At 42.1% G+C, this 26,745-nt stretch overlaps 1 protein-coding gene across 11 annotated transcripts in view; it reads right to left on the bottom strand.

The window, feature by feature from the left end:
• The window catches only part of PHLDB2 (pleckstrin homology like domain family B member 2), a 237,559-nt gene that overhangs the window by 73,228 nt on the left and 137,586 nt on the right, over positions 1–26,745 (bottom strand). For all 11 annotated transcript variants that reach the window (XM_062207977.1, XM_062207912.1, XM_062207919.1 and 8 more), the window contains one exon: positions 13,452–14,794. In XM_062207977.1, coding sequence (XP_062063961.1) covers positions 13,452–14,794 — 1,343 coding nt within the window. The remainder of the gene's footprint in view (positions 1–13,451; positions 14,795–26,745) is intronic.

The following is a 26,745-nucleotide window of genomic DNA, read 5'->3' as shown; positions in this document are numbered from 1 at the left end:
CGATATACAAGGTACCTTAGCACCCTCTGTTAAAGAAATTGTGCTATTGCTCCACATCATTAAAGAAAACACAACAAAAGTTATCTCTGCATTTCCACTCTGGCTCTATCAAATTTCTGCTTTTTTTCTTCTGGAAGACTCTATGAAAATGCTTTCAGAAGATCCATTAAAATGCTTTCAGAATTTTATATAATATTTTACAAGTTTGATCAAAATCTATGCACAAGAAGTATTAAACTTTTAAGTCTTTATATTTGAAAATACAGCCTATTCTTAAAAAATGAATTTTTTTAGGCATAAAGTCAGTAAAAACTTAGGAAAGTCAAATTACAAAAAAGAAGGGAAGACTACTACATAGCAACTAAATATTGTCATGTAACTATCTGTGAGATATGCATCACATGGAAAAATACCATGTGTGAAAATTCGAAAAGTATTATGTATAGAGCTAGAAAACAAACAGTATTTTTTTCCTTCTTTCCAAACTTGAGAGTAACATTAGTAACTTGTAAAATTACAATCTCTGCCAAACATGACTTAAGCCTTGGTGCTTGTGACCTGACTGAAAAAAAAAAAAAAAAAAGAAATGACCTTTCAAAGCTTCACCTTTGTTATTCTACCAGAATGAAAGAACAATAAATGGTTGTGACTGTTGTTCCTTTTCCTTCTACTCTGCATTATCTTAAAATTCTGCCCTTTTTCCAAATCCTAAAAACAATCCCACAGCTGATTAGGATTTAGCAATTTTGAATGTAAAACATCAACTTATCTAAACCCAAACTTTTCAACAGAACATGATCTCTTTGCATAGTCAATTAGATTTCACCAGAACAAAGTTCTTGGCTGTTCTGAACTTCAAAAACCTACTCTCACTGACTTTGGCTCCTGGGAAGATGGAGTAGACATACTATTCTTTATTCCTTCACTACATGCAACTAAGAAATCTGCACATCACATACAAGATAACAGAAACTCTGAAAGCTGGCAAAAGACACATCAGCTAGGGCTGAGGGCCCAAGGAAAGACAGGGGAGTTAGCTCCCTGGGATTCCTTTTGGCCCATTTATATCAGTTCAGAGCTGAAGAAGAGGAATCAACTTGCTACCACAGAGAATCAAGCTGAGTGGAAAAAGCCAAAGGAAAGGGGCCAGTGCTGTGGCCTAACCGGTAAAGCCACCACCTGTGATGCCGGCAATTCATATCAACACCAGTTCAAGTCCAGACGGATACACTTCCGATCCAGCTCCCTTCTAATGCACCTGGGAAAGCAACAGAAGATGGTCCAAGTGCTTGGGCACCTGCACTCACATGGGAGACTCAGAAGAAGCTCCAGATTCCTGGCTTTGGCCTGGCCCAGTCCCGGCCATTGCGACCATTTGGGGAGTGAACCAGTGGATGGAAGATGCAAAGGTTGCATATGATGTGATTATATTTGGGCAACATACTTGAAATGACAAAATTACATCAATGGAGAATGATTAGTGGTTCCCAGCAGTTAAGGAGGAAGTGAGTGTGTCTGTAAAAGGCCAACATGAGGGACCCTTGTGGTATTAGTACTGTTTGTATTGACAGTGTCAAGGTCGGTATCGCGGATGTCTGGAACTAGTTGTGCAAGATGTTAACACTGGAGGAAACCGGGTAAAGGGTATAAAGGAATTCTCTGAGTCACTTACAATTGCAATGTGACCTCCAATTACCTCAAAAAAGGATTTAATTTTCTGCAGTGCTTTCTAACAGGTCATGAACTGCACACTGAGGTGGCTAACATAAAATATGTCCATTGAGAAAGTAATGAATGTGTGTTTATATTGTAATACTTGTTTTTGCATTTTTTTTTAAAAAATCAATCTCACATTTTAAAAGTATTTGAGGAAATAGTCCTATAATGTTTTCTAGAACAAGAGAAAAAATTTTATAACATTAACTAGCACAGTCACCAAATCTATTTTTTAAAATCAATGAATAGTTAGCTTTTAATTTAAAACAAAATAACTTGACAACAAATATGGATATCCCTTTCACTATGAAAAATCAACAGTCTTCATTCACTTCCATTTCCATATCCCTGTTGCTGTCAATGTGCTCTATTTTCAATTTTCATCCAGCCAGTATTTCAAATTTCACCCAGTTGAATTTATTTGTGACCTTTATTTCTTATTAAAAAAAAAAAATCATGTATTGATGTATCATTCTGAAAAAGAAGGATCTCCTATCACAACTGCCATGCTGTCACTTAGGGCCTCTAGCAGTCAAAGTTTCCCTGTATATTTCAGCTCTTAGCTGGGAAATGCTACACTATTAACATTCAGAACTTGCATCCCTCAAATTCTGAACAGAGACTTTTAAATGCCTGGCACCATCAAGAGGCAATAGCTTGTACTGCCACTGTAACAAGAACCCAAGGTTTGCTCTTAAGGACGGAAGAATGTGCTCTTAATAGCAATTGCCATAGGCCATTGCAATGTAAAACCACATTAAGACGTTAGCTCTGTTTTCTTAATGTAAGGTGTTTAGCCTATTGCTAACAGCTACTTTGTCCCTTCCCATTCTTTGTTTGCCCATCTATATCTTCAGTTGAAGACAGAGGAAAAAAAAACCAAGATGTGACAATTTTTTTTTTAATCTCAATTAACTAGGAGAATTGGCAGTCCTAATTTTCTGATGATTAATTCCCTCAACATTTAATGAACATCTACATATACACCAGCAACCTGCTGTTCAAAGTCCTTGCTTTAGCTTCTAACGTCCCAAGGTGATCTGATGAAAGCTCAGATAACATTGTTCTTTATAATACCAGTGGTTATAGATTGACTCTCACTTTAGAAACAAAGTAAGGCTGTTTCCTTTAGAATGGATAACTTACTTAGTAGACAAAAGCATCGTCTAATCTTGTCATTTTTTCTTTTAACATAAGAAAAATTTAAATTGCATGGTTCTCATTATATTTGTGAGCCAGACTCTACAAACTTTCCCAGCAAGGTATGAAAGTGAAAGAAGGCCAGGAAGAGGTGAGAACTGCCTGGCTGTTCGAAACATTAGAGCTAAGAAAGGCTCCGTAGGAATAATTCAGTTTAGGGCTTAGGAAGAATCTGAAGAGTAAATCAATTAATTTAACAATAGCCATTCTACTCACAAATATAGGAAGAGAGCCATCATTTCCAAATATCCCTTGAAAAAGTCGGAGCCAATGCTCATTTAGTTAGTAAACGGACCTCTCACCCCAGTGCAGTTTAATGGGCTCACTTCCCACTAGTGCAACAATATTTTAAAAATTAACATGATGGTCAGGACATAATGCAGCAAGTGAAAGGGCCACATCAGGAAGCAGATTCCTTTCAAGTCAAATTGCAGGACATAGCAGTTTTCCAGTCTTAAGCTTGCCTTCACATTTCAAAGTCCTTGCCCTTAAAAAAATAACAATACTATGACTAAGCATGAAAAAAAGCATTCTCTTCACATTTTTCATTTTGCTACCCAACCAAGAAATGCTGTCCAACTTAAAATGCAGCTCAGCACAGCCAAAGTGTCTGAATGTCCAAGTTGTCTGGGGTGGCAGGATGGTCAAGAGTCACTAGGCAATGGAGACAGCAAGAAGCAAACAGAAAAGCAAAACACACCTGTAAGTGGAGGAACCTCTGATAATGCTCACTGGTCTTGGGTTGTGGAACATATTTTTCCTAATTATAAAACTAAATAATACCAACCTAGTTTACTCTCTGGTTCTTAAAAAAGCACCTGCACCCGTTTACCCTTTAGGAGCTTAGAGAACAAATAGAGGTATTATATATCAAAACCCCTGGAACAAATATGCTCAACTGGACGTTCACTTAGTTTTTAGAAACATCAGCTGTATCATGTACTCAACAGTACACAATGAGGACTCTCTGACCTGCTGTCTGGTTTTTCTTCTGACCCTGGAGAGCCACAACCAATTTTCAAAGCCAGGAAAAATAACTCACTTTTCATCTTTTGGTTTTGAAATGAGGGTTGGGAGGGAAACTTTCCCTTTCTGGAAACAGAGAGACTCCACCTCTGCTGATATATTTGCAGTCTTTGTAAGGCATTCTGTCTGGGGAGCAGGGGAGCAACCTACAGCACAGAATAAGGAAAGCCAGAAAGAATGTCATAAATGGATATCAAAAAAATTCAATTCCTCCTCTCTTCAACCACACGGATACAATGCTCCCAATATTCTGATAATCAGGCTAGGAGTTGTGGAACAAGACAGACAAGGTCTCAGTGTCATGCATATTAACATCCTTTCTTTGTTCCATGCTGTTAAAAGAGCTATAAGAACAAACCATCTTCCAAATAGCAGAGAAGTGCTGATTCAGAAATTGTACCCATCTACATAACTACCACACAAACAGTATATGTGCCGGGAAACAACACCAATCTTATCTTTGGGAAATGCACAGTGGTAGAAAGCCAGACCTCATGGTTCCTCATGAGAACTGATGTCATGTTCCCATAAGATTGAGAAATAAAGATCAAGTGTGGTCCCCTATAGCACTAAATGTCAGGAATGTTGTTTCCCAGGCATTGCAGATAACTGCTATCAGCCAGAAAGAAAACACCAGATGGCTACAATGCAATTTGTGGGAATTCATTGAGTCTCCACAAGGGCATAGATGCTTTGGGCAATAATCCAATGAATACTTTCACACTAGGTTTTTTTTTCAGTTTTTTATTTTCTCCTTTTTAAAAATGATTTGTATACGTCGGACTATAAGAAGCACTCAAGGACGGCGCCGTGGCTCAATAGGCTAATCCTCCACCTGCGGCGCCGGCACACCGGGTTCTAGTCCTGGTCGGGGCACCAGATTCTGTCCCGGTTGCCCCTCTTCCAGTCCAGGTCTCTGCTGTGGCCCGGGAGTGCAGTGGAGGATAGCCCAAGTGCTTGGGCCCTGCACCCGCATGGGAGACCAGGAGAAGCACCTGGCTCCTGGCTTCGGATCAGCGTGGTGTGCCAGCTGCAGCGGCCATTGCAGGGTGAACCAACAGTAAAGGAAGACCTTTCTCTCTGATTCTCTCTCTCACTGTCCACTCTGCCTGTCACACACACACACACACCAAAAAAAAAAAAAAAAAAACCACAAACAAACAAAACCAGAAGCACTCAACAGCTATGATTACCTTGGAATTGTGGGAGATATGCACATATCAAAATAGATGAAGAAAAGACTACCACCTCTACTTTATACAGACTTTCTAGTATGTAGAACACCTAATTTGCCAGAGTCATCATCCCAGCCCTCCAGAGTTAACTTACCCAGTGATGCCTCCTATTACAAACTGTGCTCTGTAGTAAGCGAATTAAAATGACTGCTGATCAGCCCAAATCGATGTCCTAAGGTCTATGAACTGAAGTGCTCACACTTCATGTGCACAGGACCCTCTCAAAACTTCACCTGCACTTAGGAACTCTCTTTTTTTAGAACATTTTAAAATCAAGTCGATATCTGATTTTCAAAATCATAAAAAGGAAAAAAAAGGTTGGCTCAATGACAAAACCATGAATTGGCAGCTGAGAGTAAGAAAGAAGGAAGAAAAATATATCTGTATATTTATATATAAAATAAACATCAGTTGGAGGCCATTTAATACTGGTACAGAGTAGCTTATTATACTTCATTAAGAGATCCTTGGAGGTTCCTAACTATGATTCATGCTTTTGTCATCAATAAAATTACATTGAGTTTTCAAATAAAGATTGAAGAAGTGTAAAAAAAAAAAAAAAAGTTAAATGTGCTTTCCTTATAAGAAAAAGACCTTTCTCATCAAACTTACTGACTCAGAAACGTCTTCCCCTATTAGAAAATAAGTTTATTTAATTTCCCTTTTTAAATATGATTTGGATTTGCTTTATCATTAAGAGTTTAGTTTATATCAACTTCTTGACTGTTCTATATTAGTTTAGTGAAAATATAAGCTTATTCTCATCAGATAAAAAAACATAAAACTTGTGCATACCTAAGCTAAATTATGATTGTTACAAGTCTTTTTACATCAATAGTGATTATGTTTTGTGATGTTTCAGTGTCAACATAATTCTCAGTATTTCTAAGTTAAATACTCCTGTCTTAAAGTGTCTGATTGTTCTAAAATATGAAAGAGGACCATGACAGATAGAAGTTGATGGAAATAGAAATTTTAGGTTTGCAGAAAGAGGACTTGAGTTGACTTGACTTATAATACTAGAAAACAGTAAGTCTACAAGGAAGTAATGCTAAAACTGTAGCAAAGTTTGTACAATTCTGATGGCTTCATTCATTAATTTTTTTTGAAAAATGTAATGCATGACAAGCATCCTACTAATGTAAAACTAAAATGCCGTTATCGCTGTTGACATGAAAGACTAATCTGGGGAAACCAGTCTATGATTTGATAATGAAAGGTTATTCTTTTAAGTAATGAGTCCAGAGAGCAGATATTTGGGGTCACCAGTGTTACTTTTTATGCTTTGTGCTAACTAGACTATCCTCGCACATTTAAAATAACATCTCCTCAGTTGCAAATCATTTAAAGTTTCTTGTTTATTATAAAATAAACTACTGTCACTTTATTAGGTAGCCTAATCACAAACATTCAGTGTGCAGTTTCCCACAATCCTATACTAACCCAGTGACAAAATCTCCTTTGATTATTACTTGATTTTGCCTTTCCAAGATTCAACAGACCATAAATTCAGGGGAAAAAAATTCCAAGATATTTTATACCTGAAGTCTATTTAAGACTTTAAACTCTTCTTTAAGTTTTCTTGGAGGAATTCTGGACAATCACCATAATTTGTTCTTCAATCTTACAAAAGAAAAAATCCTGGAAATAATAGGTTTATTTGCTATACTCCTTAGTTTTTTTTTTTAAATTTATATGATTTTATTTTCTCCCTTCAACCATAATAACATGATATGCAAATTTTGTCTTACCTGGTGGGTCTGTGAACACAGGCTTTTCCATCCCACTTACAAGCAAGGCAAATGTTGCTTCTTGAAACAGTCCCACCACGGCCCCTCTGGTCATCCAACCCAAGTTGCCCCCTTGTGCGGCCACATCACTGAGTTTCATTCTGGACTTCAGCTTTTCCATGGCTTCCTTGACTTTGCCATGCTTGTCACACAGAGTGTATCTGACCTTTACTGCATCGCCACCACCTGAGCCTTTTTGTCCACACTGCCACTCCCAGAAGCGCTCCTCTTTTCCCCCCTTTTCTGGAACCACTTCCTCCTTGGACAGTATCTTCAAAACTTGCTTGTCTACCCTTTAGTTTTAAGTAGTCCAAGGCTATCATGAATTGCATAGGACGATTTGTCAAATCAGATGAGAAGACCAGCCTGTCCTAAGAGAATTCTGCACAGGTAAAACATCATCACTATAAATAATATACAAGGATGATATACTCTTTTTTTTCTTTTTCTTTTTTTGACAGGCAGAGTGGATAGTGAGAGAGAGAGAGACAGAGAGAAAGGTCTTCCTTTGCTGTTGGTTCACCCTCCAATGGCTGCCGTGGCCAGCGCGCTGCGGCCGGCGCACCGCGCTGATCCGATGGCAGGAGCCAGGTGCTCATCCTGGTCTCCCATGGGGTGCAGTGCCCAAGCACTTGGGCCACCCTCCACTGCACTTCCGGGCCACAGCAGAGAGCTGGCCTGGAAGAGGGGCAACCGGGACAGAATCCGGCGCCCCAACCGGGACTAGAACCCAGTGTGCCGGCGCCACAAGGTGGAGGATTAGCCTAGTGAGCTGCGGCGCCGGCCAAGGATGATATACTCTTGAGAAGGGCCCTGAATATGTAAAAGCCCTCACTCTCTGTAATGTTCTAATCCTTCAGGAAAAAAACTGATTGAATAAGACTAATGTCTTTTACCTTGTTAAAAAAATTTTACCTCTACTTCCTGCTGACACTATTTAAGTTCATCATTAATTAACCATAGCCACTTACTCTTATAGTCACCAAGAGGTCTCTACTTTCCCTCTCAAGTACGCCTCAACACTGAGCTATAAGTTATGGACTAGAACGTGCCTTTAACAAAGAAAGGCAATTTCAGAGCTCACAAAAAGGACTTTTCCAAGTACTCTTAATTCCTGGTAGTCCAAATAACAGACTTACAGACAGAGCTTCTGAGCTGACACCGCATAGACAATGATGAGAGAGTACGAAGCAGTGAATCAGCTTTCTGAGACTCCTTTTAGTCTAGAAACAGACGACATAACAAAATCAAGTTAATGGCCGAAGATGAATAAGAATTAATTATATAGAATTGTTTGCTCTGATCCTGGAAGTGAAACTTCTCAACGTGTATATGTGTTTTAGGATATTATAATTGGTATTATTGCTTTAAATGGTCTGTTTGCTGATGAAGAAAACCCTTTAGCTTTCACCCTGATCTATCGCTAACCCTCAATTAGAACTATGATCTTAAAACTAAATGAAATAGTTGTTTAAAGGTAGTACGTTCTTATTGATCCCTCAGAACTCAGGAAGAAATATATGTGAGTCTCTCCAGTTTTTAATGGCAATATCATTATTTGCTTAGGCTCAATAAGAATCTGTCCTTCCTTTTACTGGGATACAATCAGACAGACTATACAACCAAGGCCAAACCTAGAATGCCATACTTAAAATATAAGTCTTATTTCAACAGGTATAACATGCCCACAATTAAGGGAGTATTATAACTTCATATTTGGCCCAATAACTACAAAGTTATCCAGGGAATTGAACTTGTTTGTGACATACAGAGTCCTAATCTGACAATCAGTAAAGAAGGTTGCTCTCTGGGTTGCCAGAAACTTTAGCAGATTTGGAGAATCTAGAGGAAAGCAAAATTCATCAACATTCACATATACTAAAGATGGAACCCAGTGGAAATGAATTTCTTGAGTTTGGTTTTCTATCCTAAGAACACCAAAGAGAGATCTGTGAAATCAAGGAAGTCGTTCAGAGTGCTCTCCTAGATTCCTTAAAAAGTTACTAGGTAGGAGATAAAAATTGCTCAGCTTAGTATACCACTATATTTGCTGTCCATATACAAGAAAGTTTTAAATGCTAATTAAAATTCCAACTGAATTTAAATCAATGAATCCAGCTCTAACACAATGCCTTTTCATGACCACAAATGATCTCTGGAGTTTGTGATAACAAAGGTAACTGTCACACTGGAGCACTGGCCCACCCACAGAATATCTAATAGCTCTCTATAGGCTTGCACATTTGTCTGCATTCACTAATATTGGTTAGGATTTTTGAAAGCTCTGTTAAAGACAGATATTTCCTTATCAAAAAGGAAGAGGGTGGCAGAGGATTCTTATCTTCTAAACCATACAACAAATTTTGTACCATATGTATGCAAATGTTTTTTGTTCAATATTTTCCAAAGATTACAACTGTATTGATCCATAGGGCATTAACTCGTTTTGTTTGTAATTCAAAAAATCTGAGAGATTCCAAAATAGCGGAATAGGGAGGAAGCTTACTGCTCTAGTCTAGGGGAAGATAGTTTTTAAAAAGTGGAGAGAGTGAAATCTTAGGGGAAAGTTAGGGAGAAAACTGCAGAGGAAACTCCAGCAAATTAGAGGGACACTGAGGACCTATGTAGAGGGTATGAATAGGCACAACTCAGGACCCCAGCTGCCAGGAGCCTCAGCATCACCTTTGGAGAGTGAGGTGAGACCAGACCGCAGCAGCCCAAGCCATTGGTGACAAAGCTGCGAGAAGAGCCTGGCTGAGTCTGGCTTGGAGCCCTCTGGGGGATAGTGTACTTGCCAACCTAGAGGGGAAAAAAGGAGGCATGTTTCTCTCTCCCCAGTTACTCAGCACCAGCATCCTGTAACTAGCTGAGATAGGGCAGGCATCATTCTGGACACACATAACAGCTGTGCCAGCTTGTGTCCATGTGCCCAACAACCAGCAGGAAGGAGATGCCTGAATCTGGCTGGGAAAATTGACAGGGGCTGGGTGATCATGACTGTTGGAGTCTTCTGTGCTAGGACTGTGAAAACACTGTGGCTACAAGGGAGGGTGAAGGTGTGGCTGGTGTTAGTAAAATGGTGGAGGCCTTATCTGTGGCGCAATTCATACCCCAGACACCATTCTAGGCTCTGGCCCCCATAGCCATTGCTAGAAATCAGGTGACCAAATGCCCCAACCATCAAGTGTCAGCTCAACCCCCACCCTAACAGGATTGGTTGCTCCCACTTCCCTACCCCCTGCAAGAATATAACAGGACCCATTTCCCAGACACATGCTCTCTCTCCTGCACTCTCTCCCTTGACCCCAGTCCCCTTTCTCTCTTTTTTGTCCCTTCCCTCCAGCCTGTTGGACATCCCCTGTCAATAAACCTTTTCCCTTAACTCCAGTGTTTGCTGTGTTTTGTGGTGGCCTTACAACTGTGTCTTTGGGCAGTCACTGTGGGCAGTTTAGACCTTACACAAAAATCCACTCAAAATAGATCAAAGAAGCTAATTACCAATTCCTGGAGCAAGGACAGTCTCTTCAACAAATGGTATTGGGAAAACTGGATCTCCACATACAGAAGTATGAAGCAAGACACCTACCTTACACCTTATACAAAAATCCATTGAAAACCGATCAAAGTCCTAAATCTACAATCTGATACCATCAAATTAGTAGAAAACATTGAGGAAACCCTGTAAGACATTGGCATAGACAAAGACTTCTTGAAAAAGACCCCAGAGGCACAGGCAATCAAAGCCAGAATTGATAAATGGGATTATATCAAATTGAGAAGCTTCTGCACTACAAAAGAAACACTCAGCAAAGGGAAGAGGCAACTGACAGAATGGGAGAAAGATTTGCAAACTATGCAACTGATAAAGGATTAATATTCAGAATCTATAAAGAGCTCAAGAAACTCAGCAATAAAACAAAGAACCCAGTTAAGAAGTGGGCAAAGGACTTAAACAGACATTTTTCAAAAGAGGAAATCCAAACAGCCAAAAGACACAAGAAAAAATGTTCAGGATCACTAGCCGCCAGGGAAATGCAAATCAAAACCACAATGAGGTTTCACCTCACCCCCATTAGAATGGCTTTCATACAGAAATCAACAAACAACAAATGCTGGGGAGTATGTTGGGGGAAAGGGACACCCTAATCCATTATTGTTGGGAATGTAAACTGGTACAACCACTGTGGAAGACAGTATGGAGATACCTCAGAAATCTGAATATAGACCTACCATATGGCCCAGCCATCCCACTCCTAGGAATTTATTCAAGGGAAATGAAATCAGCATATGAAAGAGTTATCTGTACCCCCATGTTTACTGCAGCTGAATTCACAATAGCTAAGATATGGAATCAACCCAAATGTCCATTAACTGAAGACTAGATAAAGAAATTACAGGATATATACACCAGGGAATACTACACAGCAGTAAAAAAAAAAAAAATGAAATCCTATCATTTCAACAAAATGGATGCAACTGGAAAACATATCCTTAGTGAAATACGCCAGTCCCAAAAGGCCAAATAGCATATATTCTCCCTGATCTGTGATAACTAATGGAGTACCCAAAAGGTACTCACTCTATAGGAGTGAAATTGACACTGTAAGATGTGATGACTTTGGGGGCCAGTACCACAGCTCACTTGGTTAATCCTCTGCCTGTGGCACTGGCATCCTATATGGGCACCGGGTTCTAGCCCCGGTTGCTCCTCTTCCAGTCCAGCTCTCTGCTGTGGCCCCGGAGGGCAGTGGAGAATGACCCAAGTGCTTGGGCCCCTGCACCCACATGGGAGACCAGAGGGAAGCACCTGACTCTTAGCTTCGGATCGGTACAGTGCGCTGGCTGTAGCAGCCATTTGGGGAGTGAACCAATGGAAGGAAGACCTTTCTCTCTGTCTAACTCTGTCAAAAAAAAAAAAAAAAAAAAGGTGTGATGACTTTGAACAGCCCTTGTCTAGACTGTTGAGGAACAGTTTTTTTTTTTCATACTATTTGTCAAACTCTTTACTTAGTATGGAGCTAATCTTATGTGCATAAAGTTAATTGAAAATAGATCTTAGTAAAAAATAAGAATGAGAATAGGAGAGGGAGGAGGAGGAAGGGTGGGAGTGGGAGTGGAAGGATGAGTATGGTGAGAAGAATCACTGTGTTCCTAAAGTTGTATTTATGAAATGCATGACGTTTGTATACCCTAATAGAAGGTTTCTGGGGAAAAAATCTTCCAGTATACTTTCTTAAAATAACTAAAATACTTCTAATAAGCCTATACTTTTGTATACCAGCTTTATCATCCTGAGGCTTCCCTTGTTAAGGAAATTATTAATCATAAATGTATCAAAATAATTCCTGACACATATCATTCTAAAAGAGAAAAACATTATACTTAATGGAGAATGGAAACAATGCAGTTGTTTGTTCTCATTTGTTAGTGAGACTCAAGGCATGTTTCCTTATTTTCGGCATGCCATAAAAACAAATTCACTATCAGATATTCCTGAAGAGTTCTCCTGTCTTCTTATTTTCAATATTCTCCCCTATGGAAAATAAAAATTCAATAACTGTTGTAAGTGCATATAGTCTGGAGTCACTGTGTTAGGAGACACGGCGGGACAGAGTGTGGGGTGTATGCGAATAGTGTGGAAACAGTTGAGCACCACTAAGGTAATCCTTCAACTCAGCAGACAGCTTGCTACACAGACAAATTCACAGCCTGATTCCCCATGAGTCCCAAGTTCCTGATTACTTATTAAACTTGCAGGTATTAGTTATATCCTGCAGTTTTAATGTCATTTACAATAGCAGTCAGCATTTCCTCACAGTCTTAAAAGAAAAGTTGCTAAGACTTGTGAGGGGGCCAGTGCTATGGCATATTTAGGCTAAGCAACCACCTGTGGTGCTGGCATCCCATATGGGAACCAGTTCAAGTCTCAGCTGCTCCTCTTCTGACCCAGCTCCCTGCTTATGGCCTGGGAAAGCAGAGGAAGATGGCCCAAGAGTTTGGGCCCCTGCACCCGCGTGGGAGACTGGAAAGAAGATCCTGGCTCCTGCCTTCAGAACAGCCTAGCTCCAGCTGTTGCGGCCATTTGGGAAGTGAGTCAGCATATGGAAGATCTTTCTCTGTCTCTCCCTCTCACTGTCTGTCATCCTACCTCTCAAATAAACAGATGAAATCTTCAGGGCAAAAAAAAAAAAAAAAAAAAAAAAAGACTATGAGAAGCTCAGCGACACTAGTAGCATTTGCAAGAATTTATGCACGTAAGAGCTCTGCAGAGCAACTAAATTAATAGGAAGCTCCTGAGGACCTGCTCAGTACCCGCACATGCCTAATGAGAGCGAGCTGGAAAGAAGAAAGACAGCAGCACAGAGTCCAGGAGGAGACAGCAGCGCACACGGAAATGCCCCACCCCACTAAGGTCCTTGGGGTTGCCTCCAAGACTGGCCCGACGCTGCTGCAAGAAACAGTGAGGTGAACAGCGGCACATTACCAGTCGTTCCATCTCCTGCTCCCTGAGTCTTTCCTCCCGCTGCCGCCGGTGATAGTCCATGAGGTCGTCGCGCCCTGAAATGGAGCTGATGCTGCTCTTCCGTTCCCGAAGGGCGGGCTGGGGGGTTCCTGAGGCCTGTCTGAGGCTGTCCAAATCAGCATCATCCAACTCCACAGATCCACAAGAGAAGTTCCTCCTGGCCACAAACAGTCTGTCCGGCTCCCCAGGAGGAAACGAGTGGTTGGGACTGCTCCCCGGGTACGGGGCCCTGTCAAGGTCATCGGAGGCGCAGGACGAGGTGGAGGCCAGAAGCATCTTGCGAGCCACGCGGGGACTGGCAGGGACGCTGAGGGTGGAGCTGACATAGGGATTGCCCTCAGAGGCAGAGGTCTTATAGGGTAGAGCTCCTGAGCTTAAAGAGGAAAAATTCAGGTAATTGTCGTTGTCCACAAGGCTATGAGGTAGATCCTTTTCCCCCAGTTTTGTTCGTTTGGAATTGCCCAGGGAGTTTCTTGGAGGCAAGCTGAGAGGCGTCAGCTGATTCTCTGTGGCTTTGTACAACCTGGGAAGCGAGCGGCTGTAGGCTCCCATGTGACTGAGGCTGCTGCCCGAATACTTCCTGGTTCTTCCACTGGTGTTTTCCGACGCCAGCTCCCTGTGTCTGCTTGACCTGGGCTGCAGCGTCAGGTTGTCTTGCATGTTCATCCTCCTGGCTTGCTTTGGGCTCGAAGGCATGCTTGCTGCCCCCGATCTGCTGACAGGAGAGGGGCCAGTGTCACCCAGGGCGCCTGCACTCCACATGGCCAGGAGCGAGCCAGATGCCTTCCTGCCTTCCAGCCCTCCGAGAAAGTACACGTTGTCATGTGATTTATTCCTTGAGCTGTACTTGCAATAGGGAGGCTTCTCAGAGAGCCTCAAGGACTTTTCGCTGTCCCGGCCAGTATAATGATCAAAGTCAGCTCTCCCCAAGAGGTATCCACTGGGGGTGGTGCTGAGTAGAGGTGTGGGAGGTTTCATGGACATACTTTTGTCAGTTCCATCACAGGAGAGCTGCTTGCTTCCTTGGATTTTGGCCAAGGAGGGGCTGCTTCTGACGCCAGTGCCCAGAGGAGAAGGGCTCCTCTTGGTAGGCACAGGTTGCGAGAGGGTCAGATAGGAGCCAGAATAGTCCCCGTTGGCTTTGAACCTCAGACTGGAAGAATACTTCTTCGGGCCCAGGTTCTCCATCACGTTTTGGGGGTCGTTCTCAAGAGAATGCACCACAAAGCCTTCCTCTACGCTACCATTTTGTAAATCCTGCCGATTCTGCACATGGCTATGCTCTGCCATCATGTTGCTGAAATCTGTAAAGGGAAAAGAAGAGAAAGTTTTAGTCGATAAACAGATTAAAAAAAAAAAAAAAACAACTCTTGTCAGCCTACATCTGGATAAATAGCCTTGTAGTCTGGCCTAATGCAACTACCACACACAAATTCTGTTTCTCTAATCAACCTAGCAAAACCGTACTGCAAACTGGAGAATCAAGAGCACAGATCTGGGATGCTTTTTGCACAGAAGAAAAAGAACTCACGAGGACAGCAGAGAGATTTTGGGAAAACAAATCCACAGCCAAGTAAAGGTGCAGGCTCAGGCTGGAACATGAGGAACACAATTTCCCTTTCGCATTCTAGACCTTGGAGGACCACCTGCTGCCTCAGTACCTAGCACACATCAAGGGGATATGCAAAGGACCTTCCTTTAGATGTCTCTGCTAGGATCATTAAGAGCCCAGAAATAGTTCTGACAACTCACACTTTGCAGACCAAGAAACTTTATAAGAGACATTCATCAATTAATAAGGTGGTTCTTTAAAAGGGGGTGATGGCAGAGGCCAGCACTGTGGCCTAACTAGTAAAGCGGCTGCCTGCAGTGCTGGCATCCTATATGAGCGCTGGTTTGAGTTCTGGATGCTCCATTTCCAATCCAGCTCCCTGCTTTTGGCCTGGGAAAACAGTGGAACACGACCCAAGTGCTTGGGTCCCTACACCCATGTGGGAGATCCAGAAGAAGCTCCTGGCTCCTGGATTTGGCCTGGCCCAGACCTGGCTGTTGCAGCCATTTGGGGAGTGAACCAGTAGATGGTAGGTCTCTCTCTCTCTCTCTCTCTCTCTTTCTCTCTCTCTCTCTCTCCTGCCTCTGTCTCTCTGTGTAACTCTGACTTTCAAATAAATAAATAAATCTTGAAGGTGGGGGGCAATGGGAGTGATGTTCTCAACAAGAAAGCAACAGGAAATAATAGAGGAAAGGGTATTCCTCAAATGACTGCCACATGGTCAGGGTGACAAATTTAAAATTGTGAAATTGTTGTAGCCTTTAAATTCCCTGGTCCCCCAAATGCACTTTGCTCATCCTTGATATCCAACTCTCCTCTCCCTCTTATACATATCAGGACTCTATTTTCCATGATCAAAATCCTTTTGAGAAAAACTTACCTATCCATAGGAATTTGTCTTCGACCCTGATTGAACATTAATTTAAGAAACTGAAGTTTTTGGCATTGGGACTGTGGCATAGCAGGTCCCATATGGGCACTGGTGGTTGTCCTGGCTGCTCTACTTCCAATCCAGCTCCCTGCTCATGGCCTGGGAAAAGCAGCCAAAGATAGCCCAAGTGCTTGGATCCCTGCACCCACATGGGAGACCTAGAAGAACCTTCTAGCTCCTGGCTTCTTATGGCCCTCTGGGGAGTGAACCAGTAGATGGAATATCTCTGTATCTCTCCCCCTGTTTTGGTAACTCTGAATTTCAAATAAAGAAAGAAATTGTAAAAAAAAAAAAAAAAAAAAAAGAAGGAAAGAAAGAAACAAGTTTTAGATTATGAAAATGTCTTTGAACTACAGACTATCACTGCAAATGAGAAGACTCATATTACTGACCAAAAAATTACATTATTGGCAAGTGGAAAACTCAGTTGAACGTTCTCGCTGAATTTATCTACCACTAAGACTGTCACTGGGACCGGCGCTGTGGTGCAGTAGGTTAATCCTCTGCCTGTAAGACCGGCAATCCCATATGGGCACTGATTCAAGTCCTGGCTGTCCCTCTTCTGATCCAGCTCTCTGCTATGGCCTGGAAAGGCAGTGGAAGATGGCCCAAGTGCTTGGGCCCCTGCACCTGTGTGGGAGACACAGAAGAAGCTCCTGGCTCCTGGCTTCAGATCAGCTCAGCTCCAGCTGTTGCAGACATCTGGAGAGTGAACCAGTGGATGGAAAACCTTTTTTCTCACTGTCTGTAAGTCTACCTCTCAAATAAATCAATAAAATCTTAAAAAAAAAAAAAAAGACTGTCCTCTAACCTCAGGCACAGCACACACTAATCATGACATCCTTTGGTCTACAGAAACACAGCAGTGCAAATGGTTAGTGATCAGTTCCTTAATGCGCTATCTGTGTAAGCAGGTCACAAGTTGAAGGAAGAAGCGGCTATCTAGAATCTGTCTTATCTCCAACCCTCTGACTGCCAAATGAACAGGAGTTTCTGTTTGAATCACAATCTTCCTCATTCCTGCCTAACCACAAATTTAGGGACCTTTACCCTGCGATCCAGCATCACAGACTTCCTGGGCAGATTCAGGCAGCCTCGTAAGGAACTGCTTCTCATCTACGCTCTGCAGCCAAGACACAGCCTGGCTGCTTCAACTCTGATAATGGGCTGACTACCCAAATGCCAAAAAGCTGCAGCCTCCCACAGCAAACTGCGCCTTGGTTTCTTACTCTCCAACTCAAAGCCCTACCCAGATGAATATGAATACACTTTATTTTTGTAAGGGCTCTAGCAAAAATTCAGCTCCCAGTTGAGACCTGGTCCTGGCCATCTCCCTCCTGTAGGCCCTTCATTCCCTAGGAATAGTGCTCTCCCTTCTCCAAGACACATGGCCCTCTTCACATTCGTCTGTTTCTACCAATTCTGACCTTGAAAATAGCACCAGCCTGGTTTGAGACATCTACCCATGGCCCTCTTAGAGAATTAACACCAAGACGACCTCTCGTCTTGATATTCTTTTCCAAACTAACTTCTCTGGGTGGTTGGTCGTGTTGAAATTCTAGCTAGCCTTGGCCAGTTCTCTGAAAGCAAATATTTTGGAATTGAGGCAATAAGGAAATAAATGAAAACTGAGGATATTACAATATAATTTCTTTTTAAAATTATTTATTTATTTATTTATTTGTTTGTTTAGGAGGCACAGGGACAGAAGGAGATACAGACAGACAGTGAGAGTGCCCGTTGATGGTACAGTAGAAAGAAATGACAGTGATGCCAAGTCCAATTAAAGGAAAGAGAACCTCATAGGTATCATCCAGTTGTAGCAAAAACCCATCTCCACATCTAAAATTTTAAGGGTCTAAGAACATAAAATTCCAAGCCCATACATCTATCAGACCACTGATACATCCAACCAACATCCTGTCTCTGATAGAATCAACAACAAAAATTGCAAAGGCAAAATGAAGTTGTTTTCTATAGCACTGCTTTAAAAAATCTAGGACTGCAATTTTCCTGGGATGAAATATATTTAATAAACATGTATTTCTCTCTCATCCTTAATCTAAATCCTTATCTGTGCATACCAGGAATGCTTCCCCTAAGACTGGGTTAATTTGAGCAGCAATCCTTCAAACAAGAAGTAATTCATGTTAGTTAGTAACACTTTGGCTTAAAGGTAGTATATACAAAATGGGAGACAGAACTAATTAGACAGAAAAGATATTCCTATTGTGTAAAAATACAGCATTTTAGAAAGCAGACCAGAGCATATGTCATTAAATAGAAGTTATGGGGCTGCCGCTGTGGTGCAGTGGGTTAAAGCCCCAGCCTGCAGCACCAGCATCCCATATGAGCACCGGTTCGAGTCTCAGCTGCTCCTCTTCTGATCCAGCTCTCCGCTATTGCCTGGGAAAGCAGTAGAAGATGGCCCAAGTCCTTGGGCCCCTGCACCAGCGTGGGTGACCTGGAAGAAGCTCCTGGCTCCGGGTTTCAGATCAGCTCAGCTCTGGCTGTTGTAGTCATTTGGGGAGTGAACTGGTGGAATGGAAGACCTCTCTCTCTGGCTCTACCTCTCTCTGTAGCTCTTTCAAATAAATAAAAATAATTCTTAAAAAAAAAAAAAAAAAGCTGTGTACTGAGCCCAAATTTTGTGTTTTAAATATTTACTCTAACAGTACAGAACTGAAAGCTTTAAACATCTCATGTCAAAATGGATAAAAGTTTAACTTTTGACTTAGCAGTGTAAGATATTGATGTCATTTCAGATGACAAAGTACATTAACTTACTTGAACCTGTTTGCAGTTGCACCTGAATGAAATATAAGCAAGCTTTCTTTGGTCTCATAATCGACAGAGTAGTAGAACTACTAGAGGTTCCCTACTACCTCACAGTGTGCCACCCTTAGTCCCATTCTCCTCCCCACGTACACTTTTCTTAAAAATCAAAAAGTGATCACTGAAGTAATTCAGTTGGCCAGGCAAAATACAAGACCAAAATATTCCAAAGCTGTGCTGGCTGAAAGCCGAGAAGCACTCTTCACAGTCTCTAAGGAAGAAATCCGCAGGACATTTGCAAATATATAATAAACCACATCTGAGAAACACCCATGCAACAGTTCTTCACCAGACACATTTGTAGAGGAAAGCTACAAATGACTCGGATGTTCTGGAGAAAAGCTATAGGGATATTCATGTTTGATACCCTATGTTTTCAGTTCAGCTTTGTTGGTTCTATTAAGGACTATAAAAGGTTGTACATTTAATGACTTAGGTTGAGGTACAAATATGGAACCCATTCACTATCCTAAGCTCAATTTTCTTGCCATAGTTGAATGCATTTGTGTATCTGTTTCAGTTTCTCTCTTAATCTCACAAATCAATTCAACTCAACCGGTAGAAAATCAGGCACAGGCATTCGATACAATGGTCAAGACCATTTGAGACATCTGTATCCTATATCTGGGCCTTTTCCACTTTCCTGTGTATGTCAGGTGACGGCTCAAGTACATGGGTGCCTGCCATCCACATGGGAGACCAGGATGGGGTTCTGGGTGCTCAGCTCCCGGCTCTGACCTGGCCCAACCCTAGCTACTGCAGGCATTTAGGGGAGTGAACAGCAGAGGGACAATCTCCCTCACCCTCTGTGTCCATTTCTCTTCCAAATAAAAAATGTTTAGAAGTATCCCTTTCAAAAGGTAGAAAATCAGCAGGACAGGTGACCTTGCTAACCCCATGAGCCACAGCTGTTGGTACCTTTCTCCTTCCCCACCTCCTCAGTGCTCTCTCAATTTCAGTTGTGTTCACAAGAATGGAGCAGCTTAGACGTGGAGAAGGCACCAGTAATGCAAAGAAGCAATGGGTAAGTGAATGAGGGTTAGGGTGTGGCAAAGCAGAGTATAGGTAGGCAGCAGAGCGGGGAACATAATGGGAAAGTTTGAGGTTAATTCCGAGGGGAGGACATGACCGCATACAGAATGCATCAGATTGCAGGTGAGTTTGGAAGAAGAAAGAAGAGGCAGAGTTAGGGTGGTGGGAAGTGAGGTTACCAAGAGGCAATGAACAGGAAGGAGGGAGGTGGAAGAGAGAGGCTTTTGTCATACGAGCAGAGGTACAGCCTCCAAGGTTTACAGCCTGTCTTCTTGATCTACCCTGATGTGTTTGTTTTGGCTTTCCGGTACCTTTTATGCAGACAAAAAGTGAAACTATAAGATCCATGCATATGTTACTATGGGAGCAAAACTGTCCCGAGGGCCATAATGGCTACATGCATTATGACACACACAGCCAAGGGATGGACTGAGAGAAGGGAAGAATGCATCTGGTGCCCATCTGAGAGGAGAGACAGCACGGGGAAGTCTAAACAGGAAAGAAGTTCATGTGTGTTGAGACATTTGCGTTTACTTTCCAAATCATAAAGTTAAGCCCTCCAGTGCTCTTGTTATTTTTTTTTACCTGACATGTGCATCACCTCATTGTCAATTGGAAAACATCAGAAGTCAAGAAGAGATCTATAAATGGTACCCAAAAAAAAGAAAACACTTGTGGAGAAGAAAATTACTTGAAAAACCAATCTTGGGTATCATTTTTTAAAGTTTTTTATAGAGATTCTTTCTTGGCATTTGTTTTAAAATATCATTCATTCAAACTAAATCACCAGCAGGGAATTTACAACACTGCAATTGCCAGAGCTGCAGGGATCTTGGTGTCAAGGTAATGCAAGCACACCCAAGAAGCAACCTTTTAAAGAATTACACAGGCAGGGACCAGACAAGAATAAACAGGCAGCATTATGGCACAGCAGTTTAAGCCACTGCTTGGGATGCTAGCATCCTACGCCAGAGTGCACAGGATCAAGTCCGGCCTCTGGTTCCAATGCAGCTCCTTGCTAATGCACAAACTCTGGGAGGCAGCAGGTGATTACTCAAGTACTGGGTTTCTGCCAGCCATATGGGAGACCTGGTTGAAGTTCCTGGTTCCTGGCTTTAGCCAGTCCAAGCCCCGACTATTGTGGGCACTTGACGAGTGAGCCAATGCATGGAAGATTTCTTTCTGTTTCTCTCTCTCGGTTCCTATATTTTCAAATAAATAAAAATGTATAAGCAAAATTTTTTAAAAAATTAAACCTAAGTGTTTGTTGTGCTAGGAAAAAGGAAACCATTCCATACTGTTGGGGTAAGGGGGCAGGCAGGGGAAGAATGTAGAATACAGAAGCCAATGTAGGAGAAACAATCTGGAAGGTACAGGTCAAAGCATCTACTTTACAATAAAGCCTACAGGACTACCGTGTCCTGCAAGGACCTGCAGAGTGGAGCAGCCGGCTCTGGGTGCACACTCTGTGGTAGACAGTGGTGGATGCCTGGTGATCCAAGCCCTCACAGCACACTGCTGGTCTGCAGGCTGGTCCCTTTAGGCCCTGATGCTTACACTACGGCACTGTTATAAACAAAGTATGTACTGATGAACCGTAATTGAATTCAGACCCAGCTGAGAGCAGGCGCTCAGAAGCAGTGCCCTTCTCTATGTGAGTTCTGTGGGGTGCGTCTGTGGCCACCGATGGCAGCAGATGGGGCCCGCAGGGAAGCTGCGAGAGCACTGAAAGGGAAAATCTGAGAAATCCACGTCAACCCCAAACTCCAAGCGTTACAACGGAAAACAATGGGCACAAAAACCTCCCTCTTTCTCCACTAATCCCAATGTCAAAACATGTGGAAGAGGGTGCTAATTAGAAGCTTCAAGAACAACCACTTCCTTCTCTAGCAATAGTCTCATTTCAGAAGTTCAGAAGCGGCCTTGTTTTCCCCACCTCTTTTTCCAAACTGCACTGTTAGTAAAACCCAAGTTAATGCCCTCAACAACCTTTCTGCAAACATCCCCTCCTCCTTCCCCACAATGTCCTTTCATCTCTGCATCTTCTTTGGCCTCTTCCATCTCTTCAAACAAGTCTCTCCACTCCACGCACCCCTACAAGGACTGCAAACACCTTCCTCCCAGCAAACAGTCCCCATCCATCTCCTTCCAACACCAACTCCCACACACACTTTCTGCAAACAGCCCTAGTCCTGGGCCTTCCATCTCTGTAGAACTTCCTCTTCTCCCACTCACTCAACCTAGGCTTGCTAACTTCTGTTCCTTTAAACTCTTCCTCCACACTTGAGACTTTTATAGCCTAGGAAAGAAAACCTTGATTGTTTACACACATAGCACCCTGATTGTTCTTTCTGCAAATACATACAGCAGCACAAGGATTCCAACTCCTCTTCTTGTGCACCATGTTCTTTGTCATTCAGAGATGTCTGTTTGAACAAAATATGCTCCACTACATGTAGGTAGGTTGACAGTCTCTGAGGATGTTGTCATCTCTCAAAAAGACGCAAAAGCAATCCTACACAAAGAAATCTGTTTTAATGGTCGAATAAGGAGGCTGGTTTTATTATTGAGCCCATAAAACAGCCAGCTATAAATCTTTGTGTGTATAGACAAACACTCACAGACAGAGATGGACACATGCTGTCCATATGCCCACGGCAGCATAAATGCACAAAGGTTTTTTTTGTGATTGCCGGAGGTAGTTCTTCAGAACCCAGATCCCAAGAAGGAGTCTCAGAATCCAAGTAGTGCTGAGAGTGACACACGGCAGGGTTGGGGAGAGAGGAGAGGGAGAGGAGAGAGAGCCACCGGGACCAGAAGGCTGATGGGATGTTTCCTGACACTGCCTACACAGATTCTTGCCTGGTTTTCTTTGTTTCCTCTTTTGAAGATTTATTTTATTGCATTCTCAAGATAGCTCAAAGAAGAAGCAAGGAAGACCATTTGGGAAAGAACAAGAGATTCTGATGATGTTATAGGGAGGCAGAAGGAGGCCTTCTGGGGGATAATAAGCACACTGAATGCAGATGGAAGTGATGACAGAAAATATAAAGAAATCCTAGCTCCTTCCATCACAGTGGAGTCTCACTCCAGGCTACCACTGCCTTCTGTTACCTAAGCTGTATTACAGTTTAAAGTCTGTAAAGAAACAACTCCAGATGCAATGGTTCCTACAGGTAACCACAACCACCAGCAGTCACCATCATTCAACCCGGGATCTTCATCTCCTGTGATCAGGGGCTACTTTAAGGGAGTCTAGATTGCTTCATTAGAAACTCTCAAGAACTGTAGAGGACTCTTAGCCAAGAGGGTAAAACATCAATTGCAAGGATATTTTTTCAAGGTTTTTTTTTTTTTTCTGTAGTGCCTTGAATAAGACTTGTCTGTGGGAACCTTCAGATGTTCTTCAGGTTATCCAAGGCACCTGGCTGCAAGCTTCCTGTGAGAACTCTCTCCAGCCAGTGAGGGAGGCACCAGAGGAAGACAGAGCCGAAAAAACTTCAGAAAACTTGCAAAGTTTCTCACTTTTACCTAAATAGTCAAGATGTGACTTTTATCAGTTAGATGCACATTTATATTTGTATTAAAGCAGCTTTAGAAAGTAGACTGAAGAAACAAGCTCAATTCAAGAAGTATTTATATATAAGAAATTATATTCAACATTCAAATTAAAAGTATGCTGTCTTAGATTACAGGAGATACAAGAGACAGAGGGTGTGTTTAAAAACAAAACACCATGGAGATACAATCACCTAATTCTAGAATGGGGGAAGTGTACAAAAAAATCTAAATAAAAATAAACCCTAGAGAAAGAGGAACCTAGTCTAGATTTAAGAGACTCAGGAGACTTATCAATTATACACAATGTGTGTGGACGTGCATTTCAGTGCTGTTTTGAACAGTCCATCTATCGAAAAATTGTAAGAGATAATCAGAATTTGAACCCTGGAAAATAGAGATGATATTGTAACTGCTGCTGCTTCATTTATACAAGGTGTAACAATGATACAGTTGTATTTCCTTTTTGATCCTAATCCCTTAAAGTCACATTGTAAATTATTTATGGATGAGATATCAAGGCGTTTGGAATTTGCTCTACAGCAATCTGTGTTTTGGGGAAAGTGAGGTCTACAAATAGAAGAAGATCAGCATATGTAAGTACTGGTTGAAGCTGGGTTCTGGTCCATTGACTTTCACTGTCTTGCTTTTATGTCTCACATTTTTTGTGTGTTTTAAATTTTTCATAGTAAAACATTTTTTAAAAAGATAATGCAGAGAGTGGGACTTTAACCTAGCAGTTAAGACATTTGCATCCCACATTGTCTAGGTTTGATCTCGGGCTCCAGTTCTTGACTCCAACTTCCCACCAATGCAGATTCTGAGAGGCAGAGGTGATGGGTCAAGTAATTGGGTTCCTGCCATCCACATGGGAGAACTGGCTTGCATTCCCAGCACCTATTTTCATTGGTTGCATGCATTTGGGGAAAGAACCAGCAAGTGGGAGCTCTGTCTCTTTCTGTCTCTCTTCCTAATAATAAATTAAAACAAACAAACAAAAAAAAGACATATGCATTCTGCAGGTCAAAATGTATAAAAATAAAATCTATATACTGACTTAAAAATTGTACTGGCCACTTTACAAAGATGTGCAGGCTCTTATTAGTGTCTCCTAGATGATTTTTAAAGTATGAAATAATAATCCTGTATCATACTGAATTAAGTTCTTTTTTTATTATTATTATTTATTTGACAAAGTTACAGACAGAGAGAGAGACAGAGAGAAAGGTCTTCCTTCCATTGGTTTACTCCCTAAATGGCCGCCACGGCTGGCACTGCGCTAATCCGAAGCCAGGAGCCAGGTGCTTATCCTGGTCTCCCATGAGGTGCAGGGCCCAAGCACTTGGGCCATCCTCCACTGCACTCCTGGGCCACAGCAGAGAGCTGGACTGGAAGAGCAGCAACCAGGACTAGAACCCGGTGCCCATATGGGATGCCGGCACCACAGGAGGAGGACTAACCAAGTGAGCCATGGCGCCAGCCCCCTGAATTAAGTTCTTAAATGCTGATTAATTTCCTTCCTCCCTCCCTCTTTCTCACCCCCCTCTTTTCTTTCTTCCTTTTCTTTCTCTTCCTTCCTTCATAGAAGGAATTTGAAAGCAAATGCATTGTGAAGGTCACAAGTAAGGATACAGGACACTGACAAGATAATACTACATGGGAGTCCCAAAATTTCACCATTCAGTGTTCTCAAATTAAACCACTTCTTCAAAAAGATAACATGTAAAAGTACAGTGTTTAAAAAATTGCCAAAACTTTCCCTATCCTGAAGAATTTCTGCTCCCAAAATGTTTCATTAGACACACATATACATGCACACAGACATACACACACACCGCTCCTGTACATATTTATGCTAAGGAAGAGATTGATGTCCTTTTAAAAAAATCTGTTACTGCTTCTCTGAAAGTAGAGAAACTCTTTAGGCTGCAAGCTATAGACCCATATTTCAAGGTTCTCCATAAACTCCTAAAGCATTTCTAGTTCAATATAAGGATTTCTAAAATTTTCCTACATAAGTCAAGTATTTCCAAATGTTTCTTATTCCCGCCCATTGGAACAGTCCTTCCCCAGGTTTAGGGGATTCCAACCAAGTCCCTTGAAAACCTAGAAGTGTTCTCTATCATGTGATCATCCCAGTGAAAACACCAGAGAGGTTGAGAGTCATGGCACAGTTAACGCGAGTATCTCAGTGCTGGTTCACTCTGCCAATTTCTGCAACAGCTAGGGCTGGGATAGGTCAAAGCTAGGAGCTGAGAACTGAAAACAGACTCCCACGTGGTAGCAGAGACACAAGTACTTGAGTGATCACCTGCTGCTACCCAGGGTGCACATTACCAGGAAGCCAGAATCATGAGTGGAACCAGGACATGAACCCAGTTACTCTGCTATGGGACGCGGGAGGCACAAGCAGCAATTTAGCCACTGTGCCAAATACCCACCCCCAGATACCCTTCTTGAACAAGAGCAACCCTCCAGGAAAATGCACTCTCCTATTCTTTGAATTCAAAGTTAATTTCAAGCAAGGAGCTTACCAGCCCCAGGACCACAGGAGCATAAAGATGATCTCCCTTGACCCTGAAACCACCACCATGCACTTGAATTGGAAGCAGAGTCCATCAGACCAAACCTGTGATCTTTCCGCCACTCTGTCCCCATTCCACCCGAGGCTTCTTTAGAGTAAGATCTTATTTTCCCAAAGTAATACTCCCTAGAGTCAAATAAACGCTACAATCCCCTTTCCGTTACAGTATTTACCAACCAAGAAGAGTCTGCAGGAGAGATGCAAGAAACTCAGGTTGACCATGTCTCCCGTAGTCATAATGTTTTTCCCCTTAACTAAAACCTTGAGTGGATGGGTCTTAAAACACTCTAAAGCAAATAATAAGAATGATGAGGATGCCATTGCTCATTACCCAACTGTGGACTATGCAGAGTGGGGGTTATAAAGCTCTTCATTTTCCCTTTCTTGCTGCCAACCTTTCAGCCACTTACCGCTTGCACGAAGGAGAATAACTTGAGCCAGTAGGAACCAATAAACAAGTGAATAAGTTGAATGTAATTTCAATCAATTTTTTAAAAAAAATTATTCTGGTCAAAAGGCCTAGTAGAGGAAATGGTTACATTAGATGTAATTTTTATTGTACTGGCCAATTCTGTAGTACACAGAAAAGACTGCCAGGAATGTGAGTCAGGCGATCTGGTTTTGCCAGACAACTAACAGAAGTAAGATCTGGAGCAAGTGACTTCGCCTGTCCTCACTGTGTGAGCAGAGGTCTTCTCCTATGTCAAACGGTGAAGGTGAACTAGATATTCTTTCTGCATCAACGTTCTTGATTCCCACAGAC

The sequence above is a fragment of the Lepus europaeus genome, chromosome 2 (genome assembly GCF_033115175.1).
Source record: "Lepus europaeus isolate LE1 chromosome 2, mLepTim1.pri, whole genome shotgun sequence".
NCBI lineage: Eukaryota > Metazoa > Chordata > Mammalia > Lagomorpha > Leporidae > Lepus > Lepus europaeus.
The sequence above is the reverse complement of the archived record's forward strand: the minus strand, read 5'-3'. Positions and strand labels throughout refer to the sequence as shown.